General features: G+C 42.5%; 1 protein-coding gene across 8 annotated transcripts in view; it reads right to left on the bottom strand.

Moving 5' to 3' along the window:
• Positions 1–21,112, bottom strand: part of acot7 (acyl-CoA thioesterase 7) — a 70,846-nt gene that overhangs the window by 7,026 nt on the left and 42,708 nt on the right. For all 8 annotated transcript variants that reach the window (XM_036988074.1, XM_036988072.1, XM_036988071.1 and 5 more), the window contains one exon: positions 13,136–13,320. In XM_036988074.1, the coding sequence (XP_036843969.1) occupies positions 13,136–13,320 (185 nt within the window). The remainder of the gene's footprint in view (positions 1–13,135; positions 13,321–21,112) is intronic.

The raw sequence follows: 21,112 nt of genomic DNA, 5'->3' as shown, positions 1-21,112 counted from the left end.
GTTTGTATTCAGTGTATTAAAGTTATCATGGATACGTACCACGCTGCGTTTTGGTCTACTCCTTCTTCCACCAACTAAAATCGTTACAACTAAGCATAGATTTAACCATTCGACAATCATTCTGTGCAACTGAAATCAAATTTACCCTACACATTTAATGAATGGAAAACTCATGTTGGTGTACTTACCTTTTAATTTACGCAATTAACATAATCCATAAATAGAAATGTGTCTTACCATTTACATGTACCTACACTTCTAGATTATTTCACACGACTACTGCACCACACACACTGCAAAGGTGAATCTGTATTGCAATAAAGAGGAAAACATGATCCTATATTAGCCAGCAGTTAGTGTAACATGGACATGGTGCATGTCTAAAGCACTCTCTACAACACTGAGGCCATCTGACAGCTAAAATAAACATTTGTCTTTGCCTCAGCTGTTTTTTCTTCCAAAGGATGACATCATGTGACCTTGAAGGAACTCCTTCCTGGGTCACTGGCTGTCCTGTTGCTCTGGGCATTGGACATGTGTGTGTGTGTGTGTGTGTGTGTGTGTGTGTGTGTGTGTGTGTGTGTGTGTGTGTGGAGGGGGAGGGGGGGGGCAGAGGGCACTAAACAGTCCCTGTCTTGAACAAATTGAATTAAGCTGAAGGGGCAGAGGCTGTGTAGTCAGAGAGACTGCATGGCACACAGCCCAGCTGATTAGGTACTAACAGTTAAGGCAGGGAGGACTTAGGGAATATAACAAACACAACCTTTTGTCAAGACGATGGCTCACCACACATACACATACACCTGGTCCTGTGTGGCTCAGTTAGTAAGTGCATAGCACGGGCAAAAAAGAGATTGTGGGTTCAATCCCCCAAGGCATCACATACACAAGCTAATAATGTATGAACTCACTATACAGTAAGGTGTTTCTGATAAGAACGTCTGAGAAGTGGTATATCTTATACACCACATGTCTTCTTGTTATTTGTATTATCTTAAAGCTGTTTGCATGCAGCGGAGGATACAACACTGCACTGTAATATCTCTACCCCTCGCTCTCCTTGCTCTCTCTCTCTCTCTCTCCTTTCTCTATCTCCCTCTACCCCCCATCTCTCTCTCTTCCTCTACCTCTCTCTCTCTCCTTTCTCTATCTCCCTCTACCCCCCCCTCTCTCTCTTCCTCTACCTCTCTCTCTCTCCATGCTCTTTCTCTCTCTCTCCCTCTACCTCTCTCTCTCTCCCTCTCTCTCTCCCTCGCTCTCTCTCTCTCATCTCTCTCTTCTTCCCTCTCCCTCACTCTCTCACGCTCCCTCTCTCTCTCTCCCCTTTCTCTTTCTCTCTCTCTCCCTCTACCTCTCTCTCTCCCTCTCTCTCTCCCTCTCTCTCTCTCCCTCGCTCTCTCTCTCTCATCTCTCTCTCTCTCTCTCATCTCTCTCTTCTTCCCTCTCCCTCTCCCTCACTCTCTCACGCTCCCTCTCTCTCTCTCCCCTTTCTCTTTCTCTCTCTCTCCCTCTACCTCTTCTCTCGCTCTTTCTCTCTCCCTCTCTCTCTTCCTCCCCCTCTCTCTCTCCCTCTCTCTCTTCCTCCCTCTCTCTCTCGCGCTCCATCTCTCTCTCTTGCTCTCTCTCTCTCTCCCTCTCTCTCTTGCTCTCTCTCTTGCTCTCTCTCCCTCTCTCTCTCTCTCTCTCCCTCGCTCCCTCTTTCTGGGTTTTATGTCTAATTACACACGTAACAAAGGACACTGCAGTTCACAACAGGTATAATGTGGCATTTTGTCTAATGGGAGAAGCCAATTAAAATCTAGATCTGACGGTTGTTAATGTACAAGGTAGCTCATAACAGTCCGTGTGAAATGTGTCTCGCTATTGTTTTGTCATCGGTGGGGAAATGATTATGGAGAGGATGGGAAACTGAGGTGTGAGTGTGTGTGAGACAGGGACAGAGAGAGAGAGAGAGAGAGAGAGAGAGAGAGAGAGTGTGTGTGTGTGTGTACATGTTAAACTTTGATTCGATTTGACATGCATCATCGTCCATGTGTGTGTGTGTGTGCATGTCTATGTGAGTGTGTGTGTGCGTGCATGTGTTTGTGCACCCATTGATGTGCATTTGCATAACTACATGAGACACGCCAGTGCTCGGCTAAATATCCTTTCTGTGTCTCTGCATCGTTTGGTATTCCCTCGGTGGCTTTGTCCTAATCACCAATGATAACGCTGCACCACCATCTCCTTCTACTGTTTAACCCCCCACACATGTAGATGTCACGATTAGAAAATTATTCAGTCACAACAATCCCCTTTATAACGTTCAAGCGGCATTTCCCATATTTTTCAGATTATATTCATCTGTTTTATGAACGCTTATGACGGACAGCAATCTGGTCTGGTAGTAAAAGGAGTGGTATTCTGCTAAATTAATGCTGATTGGCTGACAGCCGTGGTATATCAGACCGTATACCACGGGTATGACAAAACATTTATTTTTACTGCTCTAATTACGTTGGGAACCAGTTTATAATAGCAATAAGGCACCTCTAGGATTTGTGGTATATGGCCAATATACCACGGCTAAGGGCTGTATCCAGGCACTCCGCGTAGCGCCGTGCCTAAGAACAGCCCTTAGCCGTGGTATATTGGCCATATATCACACCCTCTCTGGCCTTATTGCTTAACTATATTCATGTTTTTATTGGACAGACCAAACCACTACTGTGTTGTGGTTTGTATCTTTGTTTAAGGCAATCAATACACATCAAGGTTAAATCAAATCAAAAATCAGATCTGGGTTCAAATATGATTTGAAATCATTTCAAATACAGTGCTTGAGTGAGCTCGCCTGGCTTAATGAAGGTCTGTTACACATATATTTCACACCTTCTCAGATTCTTTCATAAAATATCCCGACTTTTGAAAGAGAACAGGATTCTTTAACAACATCCCTGAATTTTAGACAGTGCTCTCCTCAGCTACGAACTCCAAATACAGGACTATGTGGTCAGCCACAATATCTCCCCTTTGTCTTGTTTTTCCTTAACTGCCCACGTAGCTGCGCTCATTGAATTTCAATGGCTTCTCAAATCAGCCTCAATACACCATGTTCAGTCAGTTGGAAGCGCTAGACGCGCGGTTCCATTTTACTAGCGCTGCGGGACTTCTTCCCTCTCCCTCTAACTGACCGCTTTCAAATCAGTTTCCTTCCTTTCTGTTTCCATCCCCCCCGTCAAATCTGTCGCCTCTGAAGTCTCACTTGCAATAGCAAACAAAGAGAATGCTATTCACTGTGAAAAAGCTTATTGCATTGGCCCAAAACAACAATTTACATATTAACCGAAAACAACTACATCGCATGATGCACAATTCAGTGGTCCACTCACCTCCCTTTTTTGCAGGACCCAGCAATTTTTGTATCAACAGTAGACTTTAAAAATGAGTTCACTACAATATACAGTTGAAGTCGGAAGTTTACATACACCTTAGCCAAGTACATTTAAACTCAGTTTTTCACAATTCCTGACATCTAATCCTAGTGAAAATTCCCTGTCTTAGGTCAGTTAGGATCACCAGTTTATTTTAAGAATGTGAAATGTCAGAATAATAGTAGAGAGAATGATTTATTTCAGCTTTTATTTCTTTCATCACATTCCCAGTGGGTCAGAAGTTTACGTACACTCAATTAGTATTTGGTAGCATTGGATTCGACATTTTGAACATTGAGATATTAAATAAATGATAGGAAAGAAGCATAGAATCAAAGGAGAAAGAGACTGGGCCTCTGTAGAAAGACAGATAGCTGTGGAATGTGTTGGGGGACGGGAGCAGAGCACCGTGTTGATACAGGGGAGACAGATGGACATCTGTGGATTAGATGAAGGAGGGGTTGAGGTCAGGGGGTGAGGACAGATTCCCTTAAGGGAGTAATAAGGGTTTGATATCCTGTTACCCTCTTTCTGTTGAACCATAAGATGTAAGGACTGGAGAGAAGGCGTGTCTTAAGTAGGATGTATATAACTGTGATGAAGAGAAATGTTTTGGTGTCTGAATACAGCTGTACAGAACCTTTGGGAAGAATTCAACTTGGTTAAAGCTTCTCTAGTGTCCGTGAGTCATTTATTCTAAAAAATAAGAACCTAACAGTAGCATTGCCTTTAAATTGTTTAAGTTTGGCCAAACGTTTCGGTTAGCCTTACACAAGCTTCCCAAAATAAATTGGGTGAATTGTGGCCCATTCCTCCTGACAGAGCTGGTGTAACTGAGTCAGGTTTGTAGGCCTCCTTGCTCGCACAAGCCTTTTCAGTTCTGCCCACAACTTTTCTATGGGATTGAGGTCAGGGCTTTGTGATGGCCACTCCGATACCGTGACTTTGTTGTCCTTAAGCCATTTTGCCACAACTTTGGAAGTATGCTTGGGGTCATTGTCCATTTGAAAGACCCATTTGCAACCAAGCTTTAACTTCCTGAATGATGTCTTGAGATGTTGCTTCAATATATCCACATAATTTTCCTCCCTCATGACGCCATCTATTTTGTGACGTGCACCAGCCCCTCCTGCAGCAAAGCACCCCCACATGATGCTGGGATGGTACTTCGGCTTGCAAGCCTCCCCCTTTTTCCTTCAAACATAACGATGGTCATTATGGCCAAACAGTTCTATTTTTGTTTCATCAGACCAGAGGACATTTCTCCAGAAAGTACCATCTTTGTACCCATGTGCAGTTGCAAACCATGGTCTGGCATTTTTATGGTGGTTTTGGAGCAGTGGCTTCTTCCTTGCTGAGCAGTCTTTCGGTACTCTTGTACCGGTTTCCTCCAGCATCTTCACAAGGTCCTTTGCTGTTGTTCTGGGATTGATTTGCACTTTTCGCACCAAAGTATCTCTAGGAGACATAACGCGTCTCCTTCCTGAGCGGTATGACGGCTGCGTGGTCCCATGGTGTTTATACTTGCGTACTATTGTTTGTACCGATGAACGTGGTACTTTCAGGCATTTGGAAATTGCTCCCAAGGATTAACCAGACTTGTGGAGGTCTAAAAAAAAAAATGATGAGGTCTTGGCTGATTTCTTTTGATTTTCATATGATGTCAGGCAAAGAGGCACTGAGTTTGAAGGTAGGCCATGAAATACATCCACAGGTTCACCTCCAATTGGCTCAAATGATTTCAATTAGCCTATTAGAAGCTTCTAAAGCCATGACGTAATTTTCTGGAATTTTCCAAGTTGTTTAAAGGCACAGTCAACTTAGCGTATGTAAACTTCTGACCCACTGGAATTGTGATACAGTGAATTATTGTGATACAGTGAATTATTGTGTCATGCACAAAGTAAATGTCCTAACCGACTTGCCAAAACTATAGTTTGTTAACAAGAAATTTGTGGAGTGGTTGAAAAATGAGTTTTAATGATTCCAACCTAAGTGTATGTAAACTTCTGACTTCAACTGTATGTCGATGATATGAAATGGCTAGTCCTGTATGGGTAGCCATTACGTGCCTGCTGTTGCTGGGTTTCAAGATATATACTACTAATATAGGCTACTGTAGTGTCAGAGACAAAAAGGGGTCTTGTACTGTAAGTGGTTTGTTGCGTCCATAATGGGTCAATTAGCCTCTGGCATTAGGCCTTTGTAACTGGCCTGAGAGCGACTGGGTCCTGCATAATATAACATTATCTTGAGGTTACTCAAGGATAGACACTCAGAGAGAGAGAGAGAGAGAGAGAGAGAGAGAGAGAGAGAGAGAGAGAGAGAGAGAGAGGGAAAAAGAGAGAGCAGAGAGAGACAGATTTACAGCAAAATTGCTTTGCTGTTAAAGACATCTGTACAAGATGGGGGTGGTAAGTGCTTGGATAAGAGTGTCTGCTATATGAAATAAATGTACATCTAAAAAGTAATTGAGATGATGACCATGTGACCAGCCAACTCCAGCCAACTCGTCATGAACTATTAACCAATTGAAAACACCCAATCTTGGGTGAGTGCTTAAATAAAAAGTAATTGGATCTGGCAAGCAGTAAAGGTACAAGCTGGGATCCTGTGATACAAAGGGAATGTTAGCTCTGGCCAAAAGTAGTGCACTACATAGGGAATAGGGTGCCATTTCAAATGCAAGACCAGTCCCAGTACTCCCATGACCTCCCAAACCAACAGAACAATCGTCTGCAGTCTAAAACAGGACCTGCTCAAAATGATTTACTGTATATGCAAATAACCCTTTGGAGTTTGGGCTGCCAAAAGCAGCACAACATACCTTGAAAAGGGAGCCACAGCCCCAGTACTGAGACCTACAGATCAGTTGTCTGTTAGCTGTCTAAAAGGAGGGCAGGAGAAGGCTGTAGACAGACTGAGAGGGTGTTGATGGATGCGGTGGCATAAACTTGGCACCCAGGGTGGAGGGAGGCCAGCTCAGAGGGTGCCAGAGAAATGCCAGAGGGCTCCGCTGTGTTGGCATGGCCTGTTATTGGAGCAGTCACAGGCATCAGTGACATGCCAAATGCCACCCTCGCCTGAACAGTGGCTCTAAACAGTAACTAACCAGTGAGAGAAAAATAATAGCCATCTGCACTAGTGGTATGTGGTTGGATGATGTCTTAGGTGTGGGGACCAGAAGTCCTCACAAGGATAGTAAAACAAGGAAAATTCGGACAAGTGGGGAATATTTCGCCAGGCCCAACAAGGAAAAAGGCTATTTTAGGGGTTAGGTTTAGGGTGAGGATTACAATTAGAATTAGGGTTAGGGATTGGGGGTGAGGTTTAGGTTTCATGGTTAGGGGTAGGTTTAGGGGTTAGGGTTAAGGTTAAGGCTAAGGAAAATAGGATTTTGAATGGGAATAAATGTTTTGGTCCCCATAAGGATAGTGTTTTTGTGTGTGTGTGTGTGTATGTATGTGTGTTTATTTGAGATAAAGGGTGACATTTTGACTATTCAACTTAGCATTTGTTGTAGTCCAAATAGTGTTTAGTTTCAAATACACCGTGTCGCAAAGCTCTAAACCTAAATACAGACTTTCGACCCTCGCATGGATGTCACGCTGCACAATTAAAAGCTTCTGGAATACATGAAACAACACATTGAGTGAAAAATCTAAATCCTCCCTGTTGGCTTTTCATTCGAATCAGAGGTGGGATTCATCCCAACAACTTTCATTCCCCATTCCCTCCCTTCTAGAATCTAATACGCTATGATATGCCATCAATCCACACATCGTCAAAATTGATCTATTTTACAAGTCGACTTGTTCTCACTACCTTTGATCAGTGGACTTGACGGGGTAGAAAATATCTTTGAGAATATTATTAACCCTGAAAAAATTATTGTTTCGAAAACATTGTTGAGGTACAATCCTGACATGGGCACAGCCATTAACCGGTTGATGATCATGTTCAATGGGAGGCATCTAAAAATAATTGCAGGCTGCTTCATGTGATCTAGTGGAGGTTGCCATGACAACCCTGCTTGTTTTCATGTCAAAGGGGCCAGCTGAGACTATGCCAGCTCTGTAGCGGGATGGAATGAGGCAGAGAGGGATGGAGTGAGGCAGGGAGGGATGGAGTGAGGCAGGGAGGGATGGAGGGAGGCAGGGAGGGATGGAGGGAGCCAGAAAGAGGAGTAAAAACCCAGGGCTGTCAAGTCACTCTCTCCTTTTCCTCCTCCTCTTCCTCTCGCCCAATCTTTCTTTCTATCTTTATTCTCTCCCTCTCCATCTCTCTCTTTCTCTCCATCTTTCTCTTTCTCTCTCTCTCTCTCTCTCCATCTTTCCCTCCCTCTTTCTCCTCGTCTTTCTCTCTATCTCTCTCTCTCTCTCTCGCCCTCCAGCTCTCTCTCTCTCCATCACAAAATGTTTCTTAATCTCTTTGCAACCTGGCCTCAGGGAAATTTGTAGGATTTGGTATGTAAATGAGTTCCCTCCATTTAGTATGATATATTACTTGACGTTAGGTCACGTCATGAATTAAAAAGTGGTCGTACAATATCATACGAATTGGATGAAGTAACTTGTCATTTGTATTATAGTATTATACATCTTTTTCTGAAACCAGGCTACTTAGGAGGTACATTTTTAGTTAGCTGAACAAATGACAAAAGTTAGGAGAATTTACTTAAAAGGTTAGGAGAACTAATAACAAAGGTTAGGATAATTTACATAGCAGGTTAGGTGAATTAAGTTAAGGAAAAGGGTTAGGGGAAGGTTTAGCTAAAATGTTACAGTTGTTCCCAACGCGACTCCAACATGTAACCTTTGGATTGCTAGATGGGGGTCGGATGGGTGGGCATATACCATCATTTTGTTTCTGTCTTAAGTAACCAGACCATTATTGCATTTGTAACGTAACATATCATACTTGGAGGTGCAAAAATCAAATGTAAAAAAGTCGATGTCTGTCCAATGAGTTCAGTCTGCTCTTTGCCCAGTATCTACTGTCCCTCCCATCTGTACAGAGAGGAGAGCCTAATACATGGGCATACCACTCCTGGCTCCATGGAAACACAACGTACTTCAGGGACACACAGTCAGTGGACTTTGACTCATTTTCACTATTTTCTTACTGTGGCCATGTTCAAGGGTACTGATGCTGAGGCTGATTCTCCCCCCTCTCCGCTCCCCTCCTCCGCCTATCCACAGACACTAGCAGCCAATCCCAACTAACCCCCCCCCCCCCCCCCCCCCCCCCCCCACACACACACACACACTCCCCCCCTCCCTGCGGAGCTAAAAATGGAAAGGCTAAAAATAGATGGCAGAGATTTTTCACTTGAGAGAGCAAAAATTACCTGGAGCCAAAAAATGTCAGGCGGAGGCCTGTCGATGGGCTATTTATAGTGTTGGAACATGTGTAATCGGTCACAACGTGACAAGTGCAATTACAGAAGGAGACGTTGACATTTGTTCAGCCAATGTTCATATTATTTTTTATAGACCCTGAGTGAACGGCAATCGAAACACTGCGTTGTGATGTTATTTCAGTACCGAGTCAACTCCACTCTTTTTGCTCAAATTGCACATGGTTCAGTGCCCTGAGTAAGAACACACAAAGGCCAGAATTCGCACACACCCACACACAAACACACACACACACCAACTGTCCGTTTATTTAGTCTTTTCATGAGTTTGATGATTTTTTGGTTTTCAGCTTATATTGTGCCAAATCCATTATGATAGCCAAGACCTAGAAAACAAAGCGCCTTCTTCCAGGAGATAGCAGATCAACCCCAAAAATTACCCATATGAATTTAGTAATGTATTTCTATTTTGACATTTCATTTCAAATCAGCCGATTGTAGTGATACACGTTACACGTTTCCTCTTGCACGTGATGCCAGCCTCTGGGGCTCAGTGGGATTGCTAGGAATAGAAATGTTCAGATCAATGGTGTACGGATGGGTACACCGTCCGTCGTTGGGGCGCTCGGCCAAGCCATCAAAAGTCTTCATTACGACCCCTCATCCCCAAAGATGTTATCTCCCTTGTTAGTACTGATTGACTGATAGTGATTTATTCCTATTAGTATATCATGAGGAATATACATAATGGGCCACTGAAATCTACAATGTTATGTTTGTTATTGTTTTGCCAGTAATGTGATGACTCAGCACAGGAGCACTGGCAGCCTCATTTGGCCTAATTCTTAAAAGAGATAGATGTTTTTAAAAGCGTTTTAAAAGCAATCGTGCACCAGAGATTACAATCATGTTCGACGTCACTCGTCGGTCTCCCTGAAAACAAAGGCCTTGTGATCAGGATCTGAAACACCGTCTAAAATGGTAACCTAGCTGATTAATGCACAAAGGACAATGCTAAAGCCAGAGAGGTTTGTCTGAAATGGAAATGTGTGCTTACTGAGAAGGGAGACTAAAGGGAGGGGGTTCAGTTCTGTCTGTCTGATGTGGCTAGGAAGTGTCTAGGCTAGGGATGCAGTCTGTGAAGGACAGATGGTGTTCCTTTCCAAAAGGGTGGAGTGTATACTGGTGGTATTACAATCCCTTTGGCATGGTAGTAAAGGCAAGACAGAGAACGACACAGAGCAGTGTGGCTACGGATAGGTGTGTGTGTGTGTGTGGGTGGGGGGGGGTAAGCTCTGTATTACCTACAGTGCTCTAAGAAACGCATCACACACACCGCCACATCAATTCATTTCCGCACTTTGCTTTTATCAAAACTAACTTGCAAGCCTTTCATCTTGCACATTTTCCATTCCAGCCTTGTTTCAAAGAAACAACACAGGAAAAACCAATGTACTCCATCTGCCTTTTGCATCGTTCTTGAATTGCAGTGGCATTTGCGCATTGGCATAATTTTTTTTTTTAAATGAACTTCAATTTTCTCAACAAGAAAAGAATATTTAAATGTATTTGGGTATATATTCCCATTCTAAATCAACCAATATGGCAGCTTAATGACTTGAAATATGTTTTACCATTTTGACACCATTGTGTCACCAGTAGGAGTAGTAACATCAATGACAATCTCTCACGGACAGACTACGTAAACATAAATGGTAATGTAGGTCTGTCATGATACCACAGGATGTGTGTGATAATGAGCAGTTTCCCAGGTGTTAGCATATTTTACATTTCGGAAGGGGAGGGGACATTTGGCCTGCCCCTAACTTGCCAAGAGAGAGGGTGGAGCTCTTCGTTCCGGGTTCCGATCCTCGTTTTGTCTCTTCTCTTAACACGTATGGACCCAGAACTTAATCGAGCATCTGACCAATGTGATATGATTAATAATTTTGCTCACAATGTAATTTCCCTTCATTTAAATTGAGTAACACCAAATGACACTTTTGATCAAATTATCAATAGAATTCTCAAATGTATGACAGACTAAAAGGGTGTGATTAGCTAATACTTTTCTTTAATATAGACCCCTCCCCCAATAACAATTTGCCACTAGAGGGAACGCTAAAGATCCTTGTATATCTTTGTAATCGTTGTCGTTTTCAAGGCGTTAACACCAATGACATTAAACTTCGGGACACATATGATATTTGTAAAAACAAGTTATTTTAATAGGCGTCTTCCTTTTTATTGATGAGCTATACAATATATACAAGTAGTTTGTTTACTTTCTATCATAAACAAATAATAGATATCTAAATCTCAATAGATCTCAAAACCCCCAAAACATGTCACTATACAACTCTACTGGGTCACTACTGGGACAAGCAAATTGGCTTACTCTAAGTACTTTAAAGATGGAATCCGCAGTAGGGGAAAACAGCACTACAGTCCGCCCCATGGCCGTAGTTATTGTTTTGTTGACGAAGCAGAGGTGGGGAGCGTCACGCATCGAGGTAAAAATTGCAGTCCATATTGTGCTGTTCTATTGCAGTGACGTCAGAGGGGAAGAAAACGGTGTTTGTTGTTTGCAGTAACTTCTTTGTTGTTGTATAATATCCCAAACTGACGTGGCCGTTTCACCAATTAAGGATTCTAGCTTTAAACAATGCATAAACAGAAAGTGTTGCTGTATAAATGACTTGCAGTATGTTTTATCATTGATAAACAGACCAATGTAAACAAAAACATGTACGATGTGTAGCTATTTGGGATAGGGGGCAATATTTTCACGTCCAGATGAAAAGCGTGCCCAAAGTAAACTGCCTGTCACTCAGGCCCAGATGCTAGGATATGCATATAATTGGAATTAGATTGAAAACACTCTAAAGTTTCTAAAACTGTTAAAATTATGTCTGTGAGTATAACAGAACTGATATAGCAGGCGAAACCCCGAGGACAAACCATCCCCCCCCAAAACATGTTCTCCTTACCACTGTTTTCAATGGAGAGTACTATAATTATAAGCCCAATTCCACTCAAATTGCAGTTCCCTGGGCATCCACTAGATGTCAACAATCTTTAGAAAGAGTTTCAGGCTAGTTTTTGGAAAAATGACCCAGAAATTGTAGTTTTTCTAGGTGGCTCCCATTTTAGCTGTAGTGTTTCCAAGCGCGTGGAGGAAAGCGCGTTCTTTCTTATTTATCTCCGGTAATGAACATACTATTCTCCGTCTTAAATTGTATTGTTTATTTGCGTATTAGGATACCTAAGGTTTGATTATAAACGTTGTTTGACTTGTTTGGAAAAGTTTATCAGTAACGTTTAGGATTAATTTTGTATGTATTTTGATAGAGGGAAACTGAGTGGATTATTGACTGAAGCGCGCCAGCTAAACTGAGTTTTTATGGATATAAAGAAGGACATTATTGAACAAAAGGACCATTTGTAATGTAACTGGGATCTTTTGGAGTGCCAACAGAAGAAGATCTTCAAAGGTAAGGCATATATTATATCGCTATTTCTGACTTTCGTGTCGCAACAAAATGATTTGTTATGCATTTGTGTGCTGGGCGCTGTCCTCAGATAATCGCATTGTTTGCTTTCGCCGTAAAGCCTTTTTGAAATCTGACATGGCAGCTGGATTAACAACAAGTTAAGCTTTATTTTGATGTATTGCACTTGTGATTTCATGAAAGTTGAATATTTATAGTAATTTAATTTGAATTTGGCGCTCTGCCGTTTCACCGATGTTGTTGAGGTGTCCCGCTTGCGGCACGCCTTTCCCAAACAGGTTTAAAGTGTTTTTCATGGTTGCAAAGGCGAGGGACGCAAATGCTACCGCAATTCAAGAATGACCCTTTTAGCTCCTTAGATGTACTGCCACACTCTCCTGGGCCCATTCATTAAGCGTCTCAAACAGGAGTGCTGATTTATGATCAGTTTCACCTTATAGATCACAATGAATACGATTACAAGGATAGGGGGCACTTGATCCTAGATCAGTAGTCCTACTGTAGAGACGCTTTATGAATACAGGCACTGGACTTGTTGGCTGAAAGTCTTCAATTAGTGTGCTCAACTAAATTGGTCACTTACACAAGACAATGCATATTCAGTTTGCAGCTGTGGGCTGAAATTCTCCTGGCTGCCCACAAACACAATCTTAGCCCATTGGAAATTCATGAATTGCATTTCAATTTACTTTCTGAACAGACTGAATTTCAAACGGAATTGACTCCAACACTGCTGTTTGGTGTCTACCATAGAAATATAATTCCTAGAACATAATTCTATATCTATGGTAGGCACCAAGCAATGGGGTTGGAGTCAATTGACTTTTCTAAGAATTATATTTATACGGTACCTTCATAGGGGGGATGGATAGAGGCTTGCCCTGCTTGTCCAGGGAGATGTAGGTGAAGAAGGCTGTGACGGCCCGATACTTCCCCTTCTCAGCCTCTATCAGAGGATCGGCGTCCACAAACACCTCGATCTCCATAGACTTGTTACTGGCGAATGTCGCCCTCCCCGAGACAGTTACCACACAGCCTGGGGACGAAGAGGGAACATTTCATCAATGGACCCTATAACATAACAGGAATACTGCAGCAAGCAATTACCACATATAGCAAATTTGACGTGATATCTACATAAATAATCGCCACCTCCTTGTGGACAATTTTCAAAGGGATGTTGAGACATCTCGTGGCTAGAGGATGTGTCAGTATTACAGCAATTTAAGCCATGCTGTGCATTACTATAAGTAAAATGTTGCCAATGGTGTGACAATAATAGTCCGGGTTGGCTAAAGTACGGGGTTCTGGAAGTGAATTAGACCTCTGAACCTGTGTTCCGGTTCAGATTTGCGAGAGATTAAAGTCAAACTATGAGTAGGCACAGGAATTACAAGTCAAAGGTTCCAAGATGCCAGGCAACAGTTTAGAATTTGGCTTTGCAAGACCGAAAAACAACAACACTGGCTTCGTCACATGTTTATTACAAAGTCATTCAATGACTTGTACAACACAATATCTGTTGCCTGTGCCTCTGAGTGAAAGGTTTCATGAAAAGAAAGAACACATCTTTATTTCTAAGCACTGAACAACTCAAATGTTTTAATGTTCCATCCACCCAGGGAATAATTAAGACTTATTTGTTTTTCATCCTTGTTCACTTTTATCTCAGCCAACCATGTTTAACAACTACAAAGTGCTCACAGCAGCATATCCTCCGGCACAAGACGACAACTAAGTGTGAATTTACATCTGGTTGGTTTTTGCTAATGGTCTTTGTTGAGAACATAGACACGGAATATGTCTGTGCTGTAAACAAAAAAAAAAAACGTTATTGGTTGACCACTATATGGTGTATTAAGAAGAAAAATGTAGTTTTTATTGTTCAAAGTCATTCTTTTTTAATTAACATTTCAATGCATCTGCAACATGGCTGCATTCCAAATAACTCATCAAATGTGCAAAACCTAGGCCCATTCACAATAAAACTGAACGGAAAACATACAAAAAATGTGGACCTGAAAGGCCAAACAGGCAGTTTATCTAGAAAGTACATCTGCCGCTGGCACTGAGACCAGAGACTTTGCACAGACGTGCGTCAACCGTGCCAGGAAACACACTCGTCATCCAAAGTTTCCCTCTCACGTCTGCTCGCTTTGATCTTATCAACTCTGGATCTCATCACAATTTCACCTCTTTTATTTTTCCATTACACTCGGCCAGATGAGAGATACAGCCTTGCGAGACATGCCTCTCCTTGTAATGCCTGAACTACTGAAAATACAGTCTATACAGTCAGGGGGGTTCAACTCGGCACCACGAGTTCTGATGGTTTTTGCTTTGGGTCTAGTACTGGTCTCAAGTGGTAAACACACTCACCCTAGATCTTCCAAATGGTCCTGATTCTAGTCTGTACAAAAACAGTGTGACAAACACAAAAGTAGTCCAGTAATAGCCCAATGAAACCCTTCAACCCCCTAAGATCAATGTCCGCGCCCCTGCAGAAATCGAATTAGCGTCATAAAAACACCCCCGTCAAAATCTCTCTGTTTAAAGTTAGAGATATCTGCGTCTCAATCCACCGCATCCGCCGACGTAACAGTTCCGCATCTGGGGTGAAAGGTCACAGAGTTAAGAGTGGTGTTTGTCAGACCATGACACAACACGAAAATCGGCCTCCTCACAAAATTGTCTGTAGCGCCCAAACAGTTTAGCCTAAACACGAATATGACCCCTATGTGTGAAGGTGAAACTCTCATGAACACGTACATGTCGGTTGTAGGCCTCACAAGACTCGTCTCAAGGTCCCCCGGTACCAGTCTAAAAAATGAATCGCAGTTTATATGGAGACTGTTTAGTAACAACAATAAGAGGTTAAATACATGTACAAAAAAAGCTATACTAATAATGTTTCCGGATCTTTCTTATATCGCTCAGATATAGGATAGACACTTCAGAACAAACTTCCTTTCGATTTTTTTGGGAGAGACTATCTGTTGTTCCGTGTAGTGAATTTGTTATTCAATGCGCTTGTATAACATCAAATACTTTTTAATATATATTTTTTTATAATTCAAGGGGTGTTAAAATTCTAAATCAAATAGCAAAATAATCCTTGGTACGACCTTTTTAAAACAATTCCATATAAACAAATCAAAAAAAGAAACGTCCTCTCACTGTCAACTGCGTTTATTTTCAGTAAACTTAACATGTGTAAATATTTGTATGAACATAACAAGATTCAACAACTGAGACACAAACTGAACAAGTTCCACAGACATGTGACTAACAGAAATTTAATAATGTGTCCCTAAACAAAGGGGGGGTCAAAATCAAAAGTAACAGTCAGTATCTGGTGTAGCCACCAGCTGCATTAAGTACTGCAGTGCATCTCCTCCTCATGGACTGCACCAGATTTGCCTGTTCTTGCTGTGAGATGTTACCCCACTCTTCCACCAAGGCATCTGTAAGTTGCTGTACATTTCTGAAGGGAATGGCCCTAGCCCTCACCCTCCGATTCAACAGGTCCCAGACGTGCTCAATAGGATTGAGATCCGGGCTCTGCGCTGGCCATGGCAGAACACTGACATTCTTGTCTTGCAGGAAATCATGCACAGAACGAGCAGTATGGCTCGTGGCATTGTCATGCTGGAGGGTCATGTCAGGATGAGCCTGCAGGAAGGGTACCACATGAGGGAGGAGGATGTCTTCCCTGTAACGCACAGCATTGAGATTGCTTGCAATGACAACAAGCTCAGTCCGATGATGATGGATGTCTGGTGAGGACCTGCCTTACAACAGGCCTACAAGCCCTTAGTCCAGCCTCTCTCAGCCTATTGCGGAAAGTCTGAGCACTGATGGAGGGATTGTGCGTTCCTGCTGTAACTCGGGCAATTATTGTTGCCATCCTGTACCTGTCCCGCAGGTATGATGTTCTGATGTACCGACCCTGTGCAGATGTTGTTAGATGTGGTCTGCCACTGCGAGGACGATCAGCTGTCCGTCCTGTCTCCCTGTAGCGCTGTCTTAGGCATCTCACAGTGCGGACATTGCAATTTATTGCCCTGGCCACATCTGCAGTCCTCATGCCTCCTTGCAGCATGCCTAAGGCACATTTACGCAGATGAGCAGGGACCCTGGGCATCTTTCTTTTGGTGTTTTTCAGAGTCAGTAGAAAGGCCTCTTTAGTGTCCTAAGTTTTCATAACTATGATCTTAATTGTCTACCGTCTGTAAGCTGTTAGTGTCTTAACGACTGCTCCACTGGTTCATTAATTGTTAATGGTTCATTGAACAACCATGGGAAACAGTGTTAAAACCCTTTACAATGAAGATCTGTGAAGTTATTTGGATTTTTACGAATTATCTTTGAAAGACAGGGCCCTGAAAAGGGGACGTTTCTTTTTTTGCTGAGTTTAGCTTAGTAGTACCCCCAGTCCCGGTTTAGACAGGATTTAGACTCTTATGGGATTAAACCATTAGTTTCCATTTACAGGGAAAAGTAGGTTGGAGTCTCGGCGCTGTGTGGAAGAGTGCACTGCTACTTGTTTAAAGACTTCCTCCAGCGATTTTCAAACTTTTACTGTTGAAAAGCAATATCCCAAGTATGAATACAGTAAAGTACACAAACAAAAGGGTAAAAAAAATAAATAAGCAAAATAGTGTTTTTTAGACACAACTGCAAACCAGGAGTAAGGCATTCAGGGAGATGGTCTGATGGGAATCCCTGATGTCATCGCCCCCCCCTTGCTTGAGGAACAATAGAGGAGCAATAGAGAACAAAACAGGAAAGGCCCCTCCCCCCACTTGTGATGTCATGATTTACCTGGACTACCTATTGAGATTAGCCTTTTGTTACATATATCAGGTGTTAAATGAGGTGAAAAGGCAACTGGGGGGGCACATTAAGGGCTCAGTCAAACCATGTGATACATGGTAGTGAGAGTGATCTTTAAATCCACCATTTACCTTATTGAATTTGATCTGTCTTCCCTATGCGGCCTCTCTCTCTATCTCTCTCTCTCTCTCTCTGTCTCTCTCTCTCTCTCTCTCTCCCCGACACATTCAGGGTGATGGATGAGGTGCAGAGAAACAAATTGAACCGCTGCCTCAAACTCCTCTACAGCCGCAAAACGGACTGCCAGATGGGATACATCAGACCAGGAAACTGACTACGTAGAGAACAAGTCACTTACTCTCACCCATCTCCCATCTCCTGCTAGGAAGGTAAGCCTGCATGCCCCCACGTGTCAAGGGAATATTCACATAAAATCTTCAGGTGTCATACGCCCTATATACTGCTCATTGCATTTCAAAATGAGCAGGTAACGCATACATCGCAAGTAACACATATATATTCACAGCCTTGACACTGACATAGTAAAAAATACAAGGTCATTCCTGCTACAAACATTTGAGTATTAGGGTGTTTTTGCAACGGAGTTCAAGTGCTGTTTTTCAGACCAAAAACATTGTACACCATAAGTCAAAGTCCTGTATAAACACATCATTAATTGTGTGGGTGCAGAGAGTAGGCCAAGGGAACATGTGTTAGACATTGGTGGGACCACCCACAACTCATAGACCAATCAGCTGAAAGCTGCCGCTTTCAAAGCATACCGGTTTATACAGTCTTTTTCCATCGCCGATAAGCGGAAACACCCCCCCCCTACCTTGTGTGGGTTGACAGGTTGAAGAGATGACCAGCATTCTGTGCTGAACCACAACATATTCCTGATGCACTAGCATCCTGTTTGACTCTCCCGTATTGTCAATGTTCTCTAAAAAGACAAACGGTTGCATCCTGTGTGTGTATTCACCGGTGCGTTTATTCAACAGCGATCACACGGCCCGAACGCATTGGTTTACGCAAGATGCTGCCAAGGCAGCTGAGTCAGTGACAGTATTGATTGCGTTTTTGTCTGAGGTGTCTATCTGAGAGGTCTAAGTGGGCCTGTCCACTCTTGATGGATGAGATGCAGAGAGGCACCATTATCGACTACACTCTCTTAATGCTAACAGACCACATACCTCTATGGTGGTCTCCTACTGATCCCTACATGGTGGGATGGGAACACCGTGCTGGATGACAACCATAACACTGGCATTACTGGAATAAATACAGCACTGTGTATCTGGATCATGTCATAACACAACAACTTTAGTGCTCATTGCTCAGCCTCTAACGGCTACGGTTTTCCAAATCTTGGCAAGAAATTCAGACAATTGCTTGGCTTCTAAGGGCTAGTACTTACCACATAACCAACTGTCAGCTCCTTCCATCCATGAAATCAAAATGGTATTTATTTTACTAGGCAAGTCAGTTAAGAACAAATTCTTATTTACAATGACAGCCTACTGGGGAACAGTGGGTGAACTTCCTTGTTCAGGGGCAGAATGACAGATTTTTACCTTGTCAGCTCGGGGATTCGATCCAAGCAACCTTCCGGTTACTGGCCCAACGCTCTAACCACCTGCCGCCTCTCATCAAATGCACCTCATCAAGTAACATGGCTTCCATGAGATACAGTGGGGCAAAAAAGTATTTAGTCAGCCACCAATTGTGCAAGTTCTCCCACTTAAAAAGATGAGAGAGGCCTGTAATTTTCATCATAGGTACACTTCAACTATGACAGACAAAAGGAGGGGGAAAAATGCAGAAAATTACATTGTAGGATTTTTTATGAATTTATTTGCAAATTATGGGGGAAAATAAGTATTTGGTCAATAACAAAAGTTTATCTCAATACTTTGTTATATACCCTTTGTTGGCAATGACAGAGGTCAAACGTTTTCTGTAAGTCTTCACAAGGTTTTCACACACTGTTGCTGGTATTTTGGCCCATTCCTCCATGCAGATCTCCTCTAGAGCAGTGATGTTTTGGGGCTGTTGCTGGGCAACATGGACTTTCAACTCCCTCCAAAGATTTTCTATGGGGTTGAGATCTGGAGACTGGCTAGGCCACTCCAGGACCTTGAAATGCTTCTTACGAAGCCACTCCTTCGTTGCCCAGGCGGTGTGTTTGGGATCATTGTCATGCTGAAAGACCCAGCCACGTTTCATTTTCAATGCCCTTGCTGATGGAAGGTTTTCACTCAAAATCTCATGATACATGGCCCTATTCATTTTTTCCTTTACACGGATCAGTCGTCCTGGTCCCTTTGCAGAAAAACAGCCCCAAAGCATGATGTTTCCACCCCCATGCTTCACAGTGGGTATGGTGTTCTTTGGATGCAACTCAGCATTCTTTGTCCTCCAAACACGACGAGTTGAGTTTTTACAAAAAAGTTATATTTTGGTTTCATCTGACCATTTGACATTCTCCCAATCTTCTTCTGGATCATCCAAATGCTCTCTAGCAAACTTCAGACGGGCCTGGACATGTACTGGCTTAAGCAGGGGGACACGTCTGGCACTGCAGGATTTGAGTCCCTGGCGGCATAGTGTGTTACTAATGGTAGGCTTTGTTACTTTGGTCCCAGCTCTCTGCAGGTCATTCACTAGGTCCCCCTGTGTGGTTCTGGGATTTTTGCTCACCGTTCTTGTGATAATTTTGACCCCACGGGGTGAGATCTTGCGTGGAGCCCCAGATCGAGGGAGATTATCAGTGGTCTTGTATGTCTTCCATTTCCTAATAATTGCTCCTACAGTTGATTTCTTCAAACCAAGCTGCTTACCTATTACAGATTCAGTCTTCCCAGCCTGGTGCAGGTCTACAATTTTGTTTCTGGTGTCATTTGACAGCCCTTTGGTCTTGGCCATAGTGGAGTTTGGAGTGTGACTGTTTGAGGTTGTGGACAGGTGTCTTTTATACTGATAACAAGTTCAAACAGGTGCCATTAATACAGGTAACGAGTGGAGGATAGAGGAGCCTCTTAAAGAAGAAGTTACAGGTCTGTGAGAGCCATAAATCTTGCTTGTTTGTAGGTGACCAAATACTTATTTTCCACCATAATTTGCAAATAAATTCATTCAAAATCCTACAATGTGATTTTCTGGAATTTTTTTCTCTCTTTTTTTTCTCTTTTGTCTGTCATAGTTTAAGTGTACCTATGATGAAAATTACAGGCCTCTCTCATCTTTTTAAGAGGGAAAACTTGCACAATTGGTGGCTGACTAAATACTTTTTTGCCCCACTGTACATGATGAAGAAACTTTTGTTGAGAACAAAACCCATCTCTAAAAGCATGAGCCTGTACAACTAAACAACCAAATAAACCCTGGAATGATAACACCGGTGATGGTTTTATAGGTTTCAAGTTAAACACGGTTTATTAAAGATTCACAAATTGTAAAAGCTCTGTCAAGTTCACATCACACAGATAGACTAAGGCAGGTCTGGAGTTTCAGATGGGTAATTGCTGTTGAGCCAAGACTGTGACATGGCATATGGGTCAACGGTGTCATGGAATGGCTCTAGCAGAGAATAAATTATTCACTGTATTGACATCCAGGTAAGGAAACAGGAAGTAATGGATTGCCATCAATGATTTATATCCTCGCACTAGAGAAATAGGCAATATTAGCCTAGCCAGGAATAATGTAAATGGAAAATAAGGTAAAAAACAAAAGTGGCTGGTATTGATAAGCTCAAATGTGACACAGGTTAGCTAATCCACATGCAACACGCTGCTTGTCGAAGGTTGAAAAATGAAGGCAGTTGGATTTGACACATTCTCAGGTAATGGTGTGTTCTGAAGCTGTTAATCATCAGTTAGCAGGTTAGCCTACACTAGAAGGAGCGCCATGAAAGTAGCTGGGACGTACTGTACCGTTGCACCACAGCAGTCATGCTAGCAAACGTGTGAATAAATCAAATATATTTAATA

The sequence above is a fragment of the Oncorhynchus mykiss genome, chromosome 9 (assembly GCF_013265735.2).
Source record: "Oncorhynchus mykiss isolate Arlee chromosome 9, USDA_OmykA_1.1, whole genome shotgun sequence".
Taxonomy (NCBI): Eukaryota; Metazoa; Chordata; class Actinopteri; order Salmoniformes; family Salmonidae; genus Oncorhynchus; species Oncorhynchus mykiss.
Note: the sequence above shows the minus strand (reverse complement) of the source record. Positions and strands in the feature narration are given on the sequence as shown.